Raw genomic sequence first — 14,588 nt, 5'->3', positions numbered from 1 at the left:
GTGCATATGAACACGAGGAATGAGATTTTGGAGAACAAAAGAAAGGAGAATACAGAGAGTGATGAAAAGTTTCAGAGCCTAGCGGTTCAGAAGAGGAGGCAAAAAGTTCGATAGTAGAAATGACGTGATAGCGATGGCTTGGAAAACATGTTTTATCATAATAGTTAAGAGTTCGAGTGAAGGTGATGGGAAAAGCCGTCTTAGAAGAGCATCCTCTACGCGAGTGGCGCTAAAACAAAGTTGAAGGTACCACCTCTCTACGTGAATGTAGGAGCCTGAAGTTTATTGGATAAGAGGAGTGACAATGAGACAGATGATCTTCCCCACCTGGTCGAGTGGGGCCATGTGAAGCCGAATTCTAAAACGACATCAGTACTCCAGACATGGAACATTCTCGAGATTGATAGAGAAAGCTGACTTTCCCCAGGGAATTTTACTTATACACAACAGTTGAGGGTACCAGAAAATGTCGGTTCAACCGGAATGAAAGAGGAGGACCGAAAGAGTTAAATGTATCTTCGAAAAATGCATTCCAATCGGCTCTTTCTCCAAGATCAGTTGAATTATGGAAAATCTTGAAAAGCTCTGTGAATACTATTTATTAGTGCCCCCTCCCAACATTCAATTTTTTCTTAGCAAGCAATCCTAAAGACCTTGTTGTCAGAAACCAATGGACGGCACTTCTCCACCAAGCCACACCTTCGAGGGTTGCGTAATTCTAGTCTGTGGGGTCATCTTCTCCTAGGAGAGTTGATTGACAACAACCATTCCACGCACTTCTTACGTCGTTGAAAACTGGGTTACCCCCCGAACATCTTTAATCGATTTTTGGAGCATTTGACGGAAGTTTCTACATCTCTTGAACGGACTGTTCCAAATGCTCAGTGATATTCTGACCGATCCTTACTTGAGCGTCAACGTAGTGGTCATCGGCTGCTTTCATCTGCGTCTTTAGCAAGGCGTGTTTTTTCCTCCTTCATAGACGGGGTGGAGTAAGATCCGAAGATGAAACAACATTAAAAACAACCGAACTATCTGAGCTTGGTGAAAATCGATTTGTTTCGGATCGCTACCAGAGACACAAATTACAACTGAATAATGGACAAAAGAAGTATGAGACTTATTGAGTTCTTCGTTTGATAAGTTGTAGCCGATGCAGCCAATGTTTGTGGGACGCCGTTGAATTGAATGGGGTCTTGACCGAGTGTGTTGAAATCTGGCCTGTTCTTTGTCGTTTAATCCAAAACGATTTCGAGCCCAGACTTTTCCTGCACAGTGAGTCGTGCGTCGGCTTGAAATGGTCTGGTCAAGGCGCTGTGTGAACTGACGAGCGTCGGGCTGTGGGATCGTTGTTCCGCATATATATATATATATATATATATATATATATATATATATATATATATATAATGTTTATGTTGTGAGTGAGGATGCGCTTACATTGTTTGTCTTAGGATAAGATTCCAACACTCTTGGTTAGTCGTGGGGCGCATGTTCGTCATAATGCGGACAGGAATGAAACAGCGGGTGTGCATGCGTTGAACAGATTATATGAGTGGATGAAAGTAAACATTAATGAGATAGTAATCGGACTGTGAAAGCGGTTGAAGATAAACGTTGATGGGGTGGTAACCAAACTCTGGTAAAGTCGTCGAAGATAAACGTTGAGGGGATGGTAGCCAACATTTCCTCAAGAGCTTTTGCGGTGAAGTAAATTGTGGCACAAAAGTGATCTCTTTTGTGGTACACAAATCGCGTATTGCCCGTTCTTGTGAGTAGCCCCGGTTTGTTTCCGGGGGCCACCATTTCATCATCTTCAGGTTTCTGTTTTCTTATGAATATGTGTTCTGTACGTTCCGCCGAGCGTCTCCCGAAACCCGAAAATTCGTGGCTTTCACAATTCAATTTTGGGTATTTTCCATCCTCTTTATGGCTGTTTTGTATTCTCACCTCCACTGCATCCTTTTTACAGACTGAAGAAATCATCCAAGTCCCCGTTGATGCTCGTTTCGCTGACTATCAAGCTCGCCTACTGCGTATTGCCCGGCACATGGAACAGTTGACGCAAGCCATTCAACTTCGTGCCCGACAGCCTCCGTCCGACGGGGAACTGGCACCTCTCGCTCACACGTTGGCGCAGGTGAGACCAATAGCTTCTCACGAACGAATTTTCGCAGAGTTTAGTTATGGCATAGGTTTAGCTTCGATCGTAGGAGCGATTGAATTCTCCAATTGAAATGAACTTGTATTTTTGACTGGTTCTGTTTTCTCAACGTAGGAGTATCAAGAAATGTGTCAGACCTGTAAAGGAGCTGCGGCCACTCTGCCCGACGCCAGACAGGCTGACGAACTCCGCGGTGCTGTCAGAGCTGTGGGAATGGCGACAGCCGAACTGGTTCAGGCAACCACTGCCGCTCGGATCCGAGCGTACGACTCACATGGGGATCAACAAATGCTGTTGAGTCGTAATCAAGGTATTGCCTACTTGGACACACGGGCTGAAGCATTGGATTCCAAGGTAAGCACTAGTTCTGTTCTTATTCTCTTCTACACCGTCCGAAATGAATTACCCTCATTGCGCTCTTCCCAGCTGAGTTGCTCAACGAGTAGTACGGATGAGGTATCTTTGCTTCTGTGTGATTGCCCTCACTCAGTGATGGATTTCCGCGTACTAAGTGGTTGTTTGCGCGTCTTTCCAAGAAAGTAACGCGCGAACTCTGACTGATGAGTTCCTAGCCGACAAAGTTGTGGGAATTCCTGTCTACCATGGGGCCATTTGGCCTTAAACTCACCCCTCTCTTCCATTCGTCCATTCATCAACCTTGTTATTCCTTGTTTGTCCACTCATTATACCGATCTACCTGTCTTAATAGTCGCTTCTTTCTATCCCACTCAGCTACGTGACTTGATCGCGTTGCTCGACACTCAAGGTCCCAACACCCAAGCTTGCCTGCAGTCGGCTAGCACAGTGAGTGGGATAATAGCTGACCTGGATACGACAATACTATTTGCCAGTTCTGGTACACTGCATGGTCCGGTCCACGACGATGTAGATGCATTACTTGGGCCGGACGACTATCAACCTCCGTATGCACTTCCCGGGGCTGGAGAAGCTATAGCAGACCGTGGCAGTCGATTTGGTAACCGAGAATATCCCGAAGAAGGTTTTGGTACTGTCCGGTAAGTGGACTGCCCCATCATGTGTATGTATATTTGTACATTCCCTTTGCTTATTGCTTTGGTTTGAACGTCGGTTCAGTTAACAAGGCATCCGGCAATGGAGTGCATACTGGCGCTAGCCATTTCATTATCATGGTTGGTGATCTATTCGTCGAGCTTGGCAGTTGGATTGCAAGCGTTTCATCATAGGTGACATCGTCAGTGCAGGGTTGCAAGCCACCTCCAGTAAGACGGTAATCTCTCTCAGGGAAAGTCAACCTCCCTATGGGGTCTAAGCGGCGTTTTTCGTCGGTTAGGATTTAGTGTTTTAACTCTTCTCGTAATGATACCATTCCCTGAAACGAGGCTGTAATTTCGTTTTCCTCGTGATGCCTTCTGTTTGGTGGGATTTCTGCACAGAGAAAATATTTATTTCCCGAACTCACTCATCGTAGCACTGGATTTTTGGTGCAAAGCCATTTTCCAAAGTGTCAACTATATCTATTGTAGGTCCAATATATGACTGCTCCGGGATCGGACATCAGAGTAGACATTACATCACTTTATCCGTAATCCACCGAGAGGAAGATCCGTTGATACCGGAAAACGCACATTAGCCGCTTACCCTTGGGTGGTTTCATTTTCTCTTGTACATGGCTTCTCGACTAAACACTTGGTGATCTTTTCAAGTCAGACCACATGTAATTTCAACTCCCGGGCCTCAGTATACACTAAAACGGGTTCGGTAGATACTCCAGTGGGCTAGAATAGCCTGGGTTACTGTGCGCTTTTCTGTCGTGTCGCCTGACTGCATTTTCACCATGATCGTGAAAAATCAGTGACAAATGTAAACTAAAGTTTGATCATCAGCATTATCCAGCTTATTCCTAGCCATTCGAACGAGGTTACAATCTGGCGTTGGATAAATAGAAACACACTGGCTTTTTGAACTATTGAGCTGAGTTAATGGACCCGATAAGGTATTCTGTCATCTCGGATTTCAACTTTCCTCAGTCTTCAGCTTCCGGTTATGTTTCTCAAACCATTAAAGGGGTCTTTTCTAGATAAGCCCCGCCAAAAAATTAACCAACGCCACCCAAAAAAATTAGAAAAAAAGGGGATATGAAATTTGTACTTTTAGTTTTTATTGAAGAGGGTGAAATTGGGACATGACATTAGTAATTTGCATGAAAAGGTCCGTTTTTCGGTACCTTTGCTTCCAAACGAACTCACACAATTAGCTGTCCCCTGAAGATCGGTGTGTGCCGCATTGGCGTTTATTCTTCATCTTGTAGACGTGCCAAAGAGATTCGACGGTTTGTATGTGTGAGCTGCAGTCGTTTTCGGTATAATTAACCGTTTCATGAGTATAATTCTTGTCAATCATCGTTTCAGTTCCTTGGTATGATGCCCACCTATCGGTGATGATGATTGAGCCGGGAGCGATGCAGGCCTGGATTGTGTCCATCAAAGTGGCCGCAGTTCGATCTGGCACTGCATACATGAACACCTCTTTAATTTCCCGGCATGTCCCTCCGAAAGTCCGCTGCTGGGGATTGTCTCGCCCTGAGTGGTTTTTACGGCGAGATATTAGCGTTCCGTCGATCTCAACGGGTAGACCTGGGCCACCGATAACTGTTGGAGTCTGCAAAAGCCGCCAGGCTCAAACTTCGCGAAGAAAGTTTTTCCAGTCAACAGCGGTCGTGTGGCTAATAGACAATTCCTTTGAGCAGAATTTGATTTTTGCCAAATTTTTGGACCAGCAATAAATGAACAGAATTACTGTCGTAAACTCTATCCTAGACCGAGCCAGCCAAGTTCTCTTTCGAAGATCGATTTCTTACGGACACTACCAGGCATTACACCTCCACCTGTCAGAAACAGCTGAAAGTGTCATTTGGTGGCCATCGTTGCATAAGCGTTGCTGATGGATCACTACGTGGCTTTTACGCAAAATGAGTCTAGATGCGAATAATGAACTGTCTTCATCAAAAATAGGTCAAGGTTGTGTGCGTACATTAAATTGGAGCTGGCAAAAAGTGGGGCGGGGCTTGATTTTTCGCACATATGCTTTTTGCATTAGTGGCGTGGCTTATCTGGAAAAGATCCCACTAAAGCTATCGAAAGCTGTTCCACTGCATATAGCAACTTTCTTGGTTGATTTCCCTGGTTCCTATATACTGATTTTCCGTCATATTAGATTTGCTGGTCATCGCTGCCACAACAGTCAATACCACGAACTGCCCTATTATGCTGACGGCTGGCTTTTACTTTACAAGATACTGTTTTCCGGTCTTTTAATGAACGGAGAATGCAGTTGGGTCGTGTGTCGAGAAAGGGCGCTGAAGCCTGGATCAGGAAATCCGACTGAAGCATGCATTGTAATTGCGTTCGTGTGCAGCGCAGATTTTAAAAAATATGGTCTGGTGTGACAAGATAGCAACAGGACCTTGTTGAAGTGATCTCGTAAACCATACAGCTGGTATCTCGGTACGGACTTTCAGCCCACACATCGCTTTGGGTAGTTCGGTGGTTGATGCCTATGTGTATGTTGGGACTGTCCAGGTGTGTACCAATGATCGTGAAGAAACAAACTGATCATGTAAAATACGTATGTAGGCAACAGGTCAACTCACACCACAGTGGATGGCGAGTGGTGTACTTCGAACTTTGCACCGTCACTTGTGCCGTAACCACAGTCTGTGTGAGGGTGAACACAGGTCACAATGCTATTTGCGAAGTAGCAGCAACTGAGATCGCCTTTATTGGTACACAGCCAGCTAACAAACTTCACGAACACTTTACATTACTTCAAAGTATTGCTGACATGCGGAATTACCGAAAGTCCACATATGGACCATAAACTCCAATATCCAGCCGTGACGATGACAGTCTAACCATGGTGTTGGGCGGTAAGTCAAACACGATCCGAGCTCGTACTTTGGAATGTACAACCAGGGTGCTTGTCGTGCCTTTTGAATGTGCCGCTCAGCCCCGACTATGTTCTACACGGCTCGGTGGAGAGTTCGCATAGGCCACTCCTATGCACGTGAAGGTTCGTAATACGTTTATGTGTTAACCCGAAACGGTATCTGACAAACCCTTCACTAAAACCCTTCTCCGGAGGGCTGATGTAACCTTATTGTGCCAGACAACAAACACTTGACTTAAAATCATTCGGACACACCAGACTGTGTCCTTCGTATTCTTTGATTTGATTTCTGCTACAATTTCTACAACAGATGCAGCTGATCGAACAGAATGATAAAGTCACAGACATGTGTCAAATGCGGTTGCCATATCAAACGGTCTTTGGGTTAAATAGTTTACTTCGTCAGAGTGTCAGAATTCACGCAACTTTGAAAGGTAGTTTACTCGTAACTTTAATGACAATCCCCGCGTGAGACGTTTTAGTATAAACATCCAGCTTACCTGGTCATTGGTTTGTTCACTGAGCTTGAGCAGTTCGATTGCCAGCTGAGGTGAAATCCTCGCTGCGTTGTTATTGGGAGTTTGCGCGTGAGTTTATACCAAACCTACTCCTCGTAGAGGTCGGGAGGAGCGTTCCCGTTCTCTTGTTGACTGCCCCATCTGTTGATTTGTTTAACCCGGCGGCCCTGAGATTTGACCTCCCCGGTCCCCCGCTTTCGTTAGTTTGCCTCCACAGCGAGCTTTTTTCTTGTTCCTTTGGTCTGATGTCCGGTTCTGACTCCGAATGAAACGGTGGTCCTTCACTCGTAATGGTGCGCAGACAGAGCTGAGCTCAATATGTCCATCGACCGAGTTCGTTGCGGAGTACCGCGCTCCCGGAAGTTCTGTCTCGTGCCTTGTATTCCCCATGTCACGATCTTCACGTTCTCTAGATTCACTTTGTGCTCTTGATCTTTGCATATGGAAATGAGATGCGGTCGGGCATGTCTTTCACTAGCCACATTATACTCCGCTACGCCCCGTAGAAAATGTCCCTCTAGTTTGTTTCCAGTTCATCCCATCTCGTGAAGTTGACTTGGCTCGCGAGGTCGTTCGTTGCACTTTCGTCTGTTTGTGCTTTGGTCCTCATTATAGCAGTTGCTCACGCGGATTCCTTTCGGTTGCAGTAGTCTTGTTGTGAATTCTGATATGTCCATAATACGTCCTAGCTTGTGTCTAGTTTACACTTTGGAAGCACCGACAAATTGCCAATATTTGCCGCGTGCAGTAACTTGAGTTGGGAGAACTAACTGAAGCATATAAAGAGAGTGGATAAGATGAAAAATGCTTCTCGAACGTGCTACACACTGTACATACTAGTGGTTGGTTGTCCTATTTGTTTTTTTGGCGAACAGTGTGTACTTTACTATCGAATCGTCCTAGTCAGCCATATGTTCACGTTTAGTTTTCTTCGGATGGGGTCGTCGCGTGTGCCAGCTGGTTTTCATGACATGTTTTCGTGTGTGGCTGTCTTTTCTGACAGGATTTCTTCGTTCAGTTACTACCCCGTGTTTCTTTAACCGCTTTTGCGACTTAACCTGGGGGCAAACCATGTGACCTGTCCTCATCTAATTTAAGAATAGTTAAGTGCATTAACGACGATGTAAGCTGCTTGTAAATCTTTAAATGAAAAAAATAAAAGGTCAAATGCGATCGGTCCTGTCTGATTTCGGAGTTGCAGGTTAGCAAAGTTTGTGAGCTCCTCTTGTTCCGCCCACTTTCTACAGGGCAAATCATCTAGTCACCCCGTGCTACCACACCGACTTTTGTTGGTTGTGCGTGATACTTGTGCGCCACGTAATCACAGTCTACCATACTTTTGGGACGCGGATTTGTTCTGAAAACCATCGCCTTCGCGACTTGGAATTTACTTACACTGACAGTGCCGAGAGCTTTCGGCCGACTAGCTTTGTTCCGTGTGATAAGTGCGCGACGGGAGCACACGACCGGTGGCAAACCGACTGTCACAGTGTTGTCGCAGGGGATGGCCTTATCAGGTCACTTGCCCATGGGGATCGATAGCCTGTGGGCGAGACCAATTAGAGAGAAATGGCAGTCAACTGCCAGTCTATGGCGAGGGAAGGCAATTGATGAGTCATGTAGCGCACACGGCACCGGCGAAAACCAGAATACCGTTTTTTATTGTCCAAAAGACGGCAGACTAACAGTGGTCGCTTAGTTTTTGGCGCACGAAACCGGTTTTTCTGACTCGACTGTGGGCGTGTTCAACTGACCATGCTTTTAGATGGGCTGTCTGTTTCACTCAGTGCTTCAGTCTTCGTTAGAGGCGATAAGCGAATGAAATTACCTGAACAAGTCAATTGAGTTTCCCGCTCCGTCGGTCTGTTAGTTCGAATTCGTTCAGCAGTCAAAGCACAGAACCACTGACCAAGAGGTTTGTAGTTCGAACCATGTCCTGTCTTTTCAATCGCTCCTGTTCAGGTATGGAAAAATTGACTGAATCTCAGTTCTCGGACTTCCTTTGCATGTCAGACATTCGTCGAGGCAAGCCACAGATGGGCTATGTATTTTTTGCGTCCAAATTGGTATAGCTACCCTGGGCATATTTTCCATGGTGCATATCTGCTTCATGTTGTCTATGTATCCCAATCAGATCCAGTTCACCCCTTTTCTAGCGTCACCAACCATTTTTAAAAGAAACGGTGAGCAAGAGTAACTCTACAAAGCGGACAAGCTTTGATAAAGTTCCTTCTCGGACTTATCGATTTTTTACGACCGGGACAATACATAAGTGGTCCTGTTACATTACTTCATAAAATTCCTTTTCAATAAGTAGAAATATGGCAGGACGCACCCAGACATGAAGAAAGTACATGTGTAGACTGTGACGCACCCCCAAGGTCACCATCGGTACGACACGTTCGGAAAGCAGGTGCGTTGGCGAAGCTCACCAAACAACAACATAAGACCAGTGGAGTGGGGCTGAAATTGTTCACGACTGGAACACCGCCATTGGCTGTACGGAACGAACAACCGAACGACCATATCTGGCCATTTAGTCATCCTAGATATTTACTCAGAAGCTCTGTGTGTTTTGTCCTGACAATACAGCCGTGCCCCGAGTTCCCTGTCTTTTCCATATCGCCTAGTCTGGCAGGCTCAGTGTAGGCGTAACCAATAGACGGCCACCCACGATACAACACAATAATTTTGTCAGCTGTGCGCTTCCACAATATTGCGAAACAGCACAAACTGTTTGGTTAGTTCCTATCTTCCAGAGTGCTACACCCATAGCCTCCAGATTTGTTTGGCTTACATTGTCATTTTTTTTAAATTCTTCCCTAAACCAACAACATCTTCCGATATGGCGTTCGTCAGAGAGCTCCACTGGTTAGTTTTTCGTGAATCCATCACAAATCGACTCCAGTTTGCATATGATCAGTCTCGGCGTATGCTGTTGCGTAACTAATTCAGCCGACCACTTCATCATTGGATACTATATCCTTGCTTCATTGACTATGCTGATGCGTTTGATAGTAGTTACAGAAGACGATTACTGTAGATTTTCACAGAAGTGGGTACTAAATGCAGCCTAGTCAAGGCGACTGAATACCGCTTCCACACCTTTCACAAGATTAGCCGCCGTTGATCGGTGACTAACAGTTGTATTCCCCAGGATGCTGTTTCTTCCTTTTCCTGCTCATTGTACGTAAGGGACTTACTGATTCCTGATTTTCGCATCCAGTACAAGCACGTCGATGATTGACCAGATCTACCGGCTACTTGGAATAAATCTGCAGCCGCAAACTGTACCGAACAAAGTTGGTGGCCATTTCATCGAGTGCTTTCTCATCCGAAATGACGATGTTTTGTTTTCGCCCACCTCCGGTCCACGTCGCCATAAGTCACTCAACAGACTTCAACCCCTTACTGTTTTTAGTGTATTTCTCTCTCCGGAGTTTCTGCTGCGATATGTATGAATGTGATTCCAATGAATGGTCTTATTTGGTCCCCCAACCTTCAAGTTGTTCTTTGGATAGTTTAACCCTAGTTTTTTTATGCTGAGAAACTGAGAACTCTTTTGTTCCCGTCGGTCTCATTCATAGGCTTGTTGTTGCTCGTATGCTTCATCCCTGAGTTTATTGTTCCCCTGTCCTCTGAGAAAGACTATCGTCTGATCGCCAAAACACCTTTATAAGAATCTCAAGAAATGAATAGGTTAATTTGGTAGTAAGCGAGCATTGTCACCCGAAAAACTATTCACGACCTTTCCACCAACCACCCTGTGAAGCCAAGCCCACCTCGTGCACTCGCTCCAAACTTTTACTTGTCTGAATTTCCGCTTAGTGTGATTCTAAGATCCCTCAGTTAGTTTACACTCACTACCTTGTTTAATATCCTTGCGTCTCGCCTATTTGTCTAAGGCGTAAAGTGATATATATATTTCAGGTGACTTTCTAACGTACATTGAATCATTTTATCATTTACATGTTATCTTGTTGCACAGTCCACATGAAGGCACACAAAAGCGTTACTTGACTTCTTTCGATACGGAGGGCTATGCTGGTGCGAATTCATCTCCCAATTCCCATTGTTTCACGCGAGTGTCATTATTCGTGTATAAATGAACTTGGATTGTTGCATTTATACCAATGTAACACGGTTTGTGGCTTGTGTGTGTGTGCTTTTCTCTTGCCGAAGTCAGGCAACCCCAGTGAAACGTCACGTAGCCCGTTTACGTCACCAGCTTGTGCACCGTACGGTCAGCCATGTATATTCCAACAGGTGCGACGGTCTAACCAGTGAACTGCTGGGCTAATCTCTTAAAGCTTAAAAACAGTCGACCTCTGCAGTAATCTCCCATTGAGGCCAAACACTCATCAGGGTACTCATGTTTTTCTCTTGAGAAGCACCATTCTGAGGCATCCGAGTCGTTCCGAACTTCGAGATATTGCTTACTTCATGATTTGGCCGGGAAACGGGCCAGAAAACTTAATTTCCTAACCACCGTGGGTTTTAACTAGGGATTAGAAAATAGCCATGACTTTCAGACGAGTCTGTTGATAGCCGCATTCCGCAAGATTTCATACTGACACTAGTTTCTGGAAGACATGTTTTCTTGCATTGGCTATCTTTCCACGAGCACATGAACGTCTTATCCTCCGTTGTCTCCCATTATTCTCTCTGTTTTCGAACTGTGTCTGACATCTGCTTAGAACGGTTGCTTCCGCGGTCTTTCAGTTGTTCTGTACGTTTTGTTCAGATGCCCAACTTTGATTTTTTTCGCTGAGTACCAGACAGCTGTGTTAAGTGGTGAGCATTTAGACAAATGACACGAGCTGCCTTACTAGCCTTACTGCCAAGCGTAAAGAAAAGCTGTCTCAGTATGTTTGACATGTAAGAACTCAGTAGATGTTAACATTTGCACTCTGATGCTGAGACAGTTTGGTTTCTCCGCTAACCAAGAGTGATCCCCATGGTTTTGTCCACTACCCATAAATTTAATAGCTCCATGGGAATTGCGGGTGTATAATTCATTGATGTAAGTCACGACGATTCGTAAACGTGTGCTCGGTCAGTTTACATTCAATTGAAACGCAACCCTCGTTCATGTGCCTCCTTCTCCCTATTCATTCCAGCGACAGTATCGTACGCACAGCAAGAGCTCTTGTGGATGATACCCAGTCTCTGGTCAGTGGGACGGGCGAAGATCAAACGCGACTGGCCACAACTGCTCACGTAGCTGTCGAGCGGGTCACTCAACTCGCTGACGTAGTCAAGCGCGGTGCGGCTGTCATTGGTCCTGGACAGCCAGATACACAAGTGAGTACACTCCATGATTTTTTGGCCGTATAATCTCCCGTTCCTCATACTTGTTTGTAGCCTCGGGTTGCTTTCTTCATTTCTTTGTTGTTGTTGACGGGTTTTTACAACAACCAGCACGCTTCTGCAGTCAGTAGAATTCAGTGGTGAGGATTGACCATGGACATTTTTCCCATTTGATGAAACGCCATATACACATGGATTGGTTCACCTCATCTGTCGGTCAAGTTGCACTCTCGTCTGTGTTACACATCACCTTGTAAGCGGATTTCTTGATTCTACACAATTTGAAGAGTCGATTTCACAATCCACGGAATAGGCTGTCCAGCTCTTATCACGTGATCGAGTATTCGTGCCAATAGATATTCATCCATGGGAGGAAATAGTGGGCCCACCTATTCAATCTTCAATATCAGCTCATAAGAGCCAAACGGAGACATTCCGTTTGATCCCATCATGATGATCTGCTTTATCCCATCTATAAACCTGTCTTCTCAGTTCATACCATAACATTTATCTGGCGATCGACTTTCGTCTTTGCTAAGAAAGGGCCTTTTCTGGGTGGAAACATTCTGTTCGAGAATAGCATACACTACTCCATTGTAACGCATTTTTCGTTGTCCATATTGGGGAGAGTATCCTTTCTCGGGATCACCATCCATGTGAACTTGAGCCTCAATACTTTGAGGAACTTTTAGTAGTCATTATTAAGATCAATTGCCTTAATACAGGCACACCGGTGGTTGTTTTTCTATGGGTGTGGTGGTGGTTGTGACAGTGTCAATGGTTTCCTTTATTGACTTGTAGCTCCCCCAATCGCTTACCACTGTGTTTTCCCGTGTTTCCGTCCTTCCCATCATCGGCGTCTGTTGTTCGCGCCCCGTCTACTCCCGGCTACGCACAATCGTCTGTTGGTTGTGCCTGGGTTTGTCTGATCGCTTGCTCGCTTGCTTGCATGCCTCGTACATGATCTCTGTATGCTTGCTACTGCGGGGATTTCGACTCGTCGGTGTTGCACACCACTCCTCCCAACTCCCCACCTCAGACTTATCAATCTTTCGCTGGCATGGTCTTCGACAGACCACGCCTCTATTAGCTCGTCACATGACCATCCTCCCCCCTCCCCTCCTACGCGTGTCTGGCTTTGTTTTTATTACAAAATAGCCACTGTGTCCTCTTCTTCTGGTCCTATTCCAACTTTTACGCTTAATTTACACTTCTGTTGCAAAAACAGTCCGGTCATCTTATTTGCGTGCTATTTATTTGTGGTATGTTCCTTCACCTGGTACAATGGTAGTCCTGTTCACTTACCTACCAACTGATTTTTCGCTGCATCAATCAACTGACTTGGTAACTGTACCTCTGCTACACTCACTCGATGACGCTCTCCACTTACTTGTTCACTCATTCAACCGAACAAAGGTTCTCTCACCCCACTCACTCATACTTTTGGGAAGTCCCAAAAGTGCACACGACTTGCATGTTTTTTCAAACTTTTCTCCGCCTCGACAATGCGCTTGTAGATTGTTTCGTGTAAAACGGGGTAATGGTGGAACTGTCCAATCTCTTGAACTCTTGAACACACACACACACATTCGCCTCGCTGCGCTCCCTTTTACTCACTATCGCAGTCAAGTGTTTATTTCGAGTAGCTTTGAACAGTTTCCTAAAGAGATGGTTACCGTTGCCATAATTGCGTGTGTGTGTATGTACTTTCAGTGTAACGATCCTGATGGTTGCAGCTGCCTGGGGATCACTGTTGGCGTCCGGACTTGGTTGGGGGATGTGGATTTGTTGAGGATGTCATTTTTCTGTGTTGCTGGTAGCGTTCTTTCATGCTGCACCGTCCTTCTGTATGCATGCTCTGACAGCCTGCTTTTGCGTGCTCTCTTCCTCCGCCCACCCCCTTCCACTCGCTCCTCTGCGATTCGGTCGCGACTGATTCCCGGTCCTTTCCCTTTCACACGTATATCATACACGCTCGCTCACACACATTGGACGACCATGCCTCGTCATCCGTCTGTGCTCCCCTGGGTCGCGGGTGCCTCTTCTTATCCATGCACGCCTGCTCATATTATCTGGCCTTTCTGTCGAAATCGACTGTCACCACACACACGCAGGTTGAAGTGTTGAGTGCTTGTCGAGACGTGGCTACTGGACTGCGAGACGTACTCCTGGCTGCCAGCCAAACTCCAGGGCGAGATGCTTCTGATCCGGTCCATGAGAAAGTTCGGAACAATATACAGGTGAGTACGCTTGTGTGTAGTGAATACATTTCCCTAGATTTCTTCCCAAACCAATCTATATTACTAGTGTTGTATCCATCTGGCTAAAGTTTTTTTAAAAAAAAGCATTGATTTTCTTATTCCAGGATTTACTTGCCGTGTGTCCAAAACTGAACTGGGGGGTCAAAGAACGGTATACAATGAGCCAACCGACCAAAGGTGCCCTTTGGGTCTTTTTTGCTGCTGAAGTGTACCAGTAATATGTAATCGTAAATTCAGAGATAATACACTTAGTTCAACCGTTGCACAATACGTATGTTCACAAAACTCAAGTATTTTGGGAGTTCCTGAAGCGACCACGGAGTTCATTGCATCTGTCCATATATATATATATATATATATATATATATATATATATATATATGTCTTTTTTATCTATAGCACCCTTTT

General features: G+C 45.4%; 1 protein-coding gene across 1 annotated transcript in view; it reads left to right on the top strand.

Moving 5' to 3' along the window:
• T265_04735 (hypothetical protein) overlaps positions 1-14,588 on the top strand; it is a gene marked incomplete at both ends in the record, with an annotated part of 132,107 nt that overhangs the window by 96,735 nt on the left and 20,784 nt on the right. The window contains 5 exons of the mRNA XM_009169548.1: positions 1,973-2,140; positions 2,279-2,518; positions 2,897-3,180; positions 11,730-11,913; positions 13,785-14,159. Of these exons, the coding sequence (XP_009167812.1) occupies positions 1,973-2,140; positions 2,279-2,518; positions 2,897-3,180; positions 11,730-11,913; positions 13,785-14,159 (1,251 nt within the window). The remainder of the gene's footprint in view (positions 1-1,972; positions 2,141-2,278; positions 2,519-2,896; positions 3,181-11,729; positions 11,914-13,784; positions 14,160-14,588) is intronic.

The sequence above is a fragment of the Opisthorchis viverrini genome (assembly GCF_000715545.1).
Source record: "Opisthorchis viverrini unplaced genomic scaffold opera_v5_79, whole genome shotgun sequence".
NCBI classification, from domain to species: domain Eukaryota; kingdom Metazoa; phylum Platyhelminthes; class Trematoda; order Opisthorchiida; family Opisthorchiidae; genus Opisthorchis; species Opisthorchis viverrini.
This window is presented reverse-complemented; position numbering and strand designations above follow the sequence as displayed.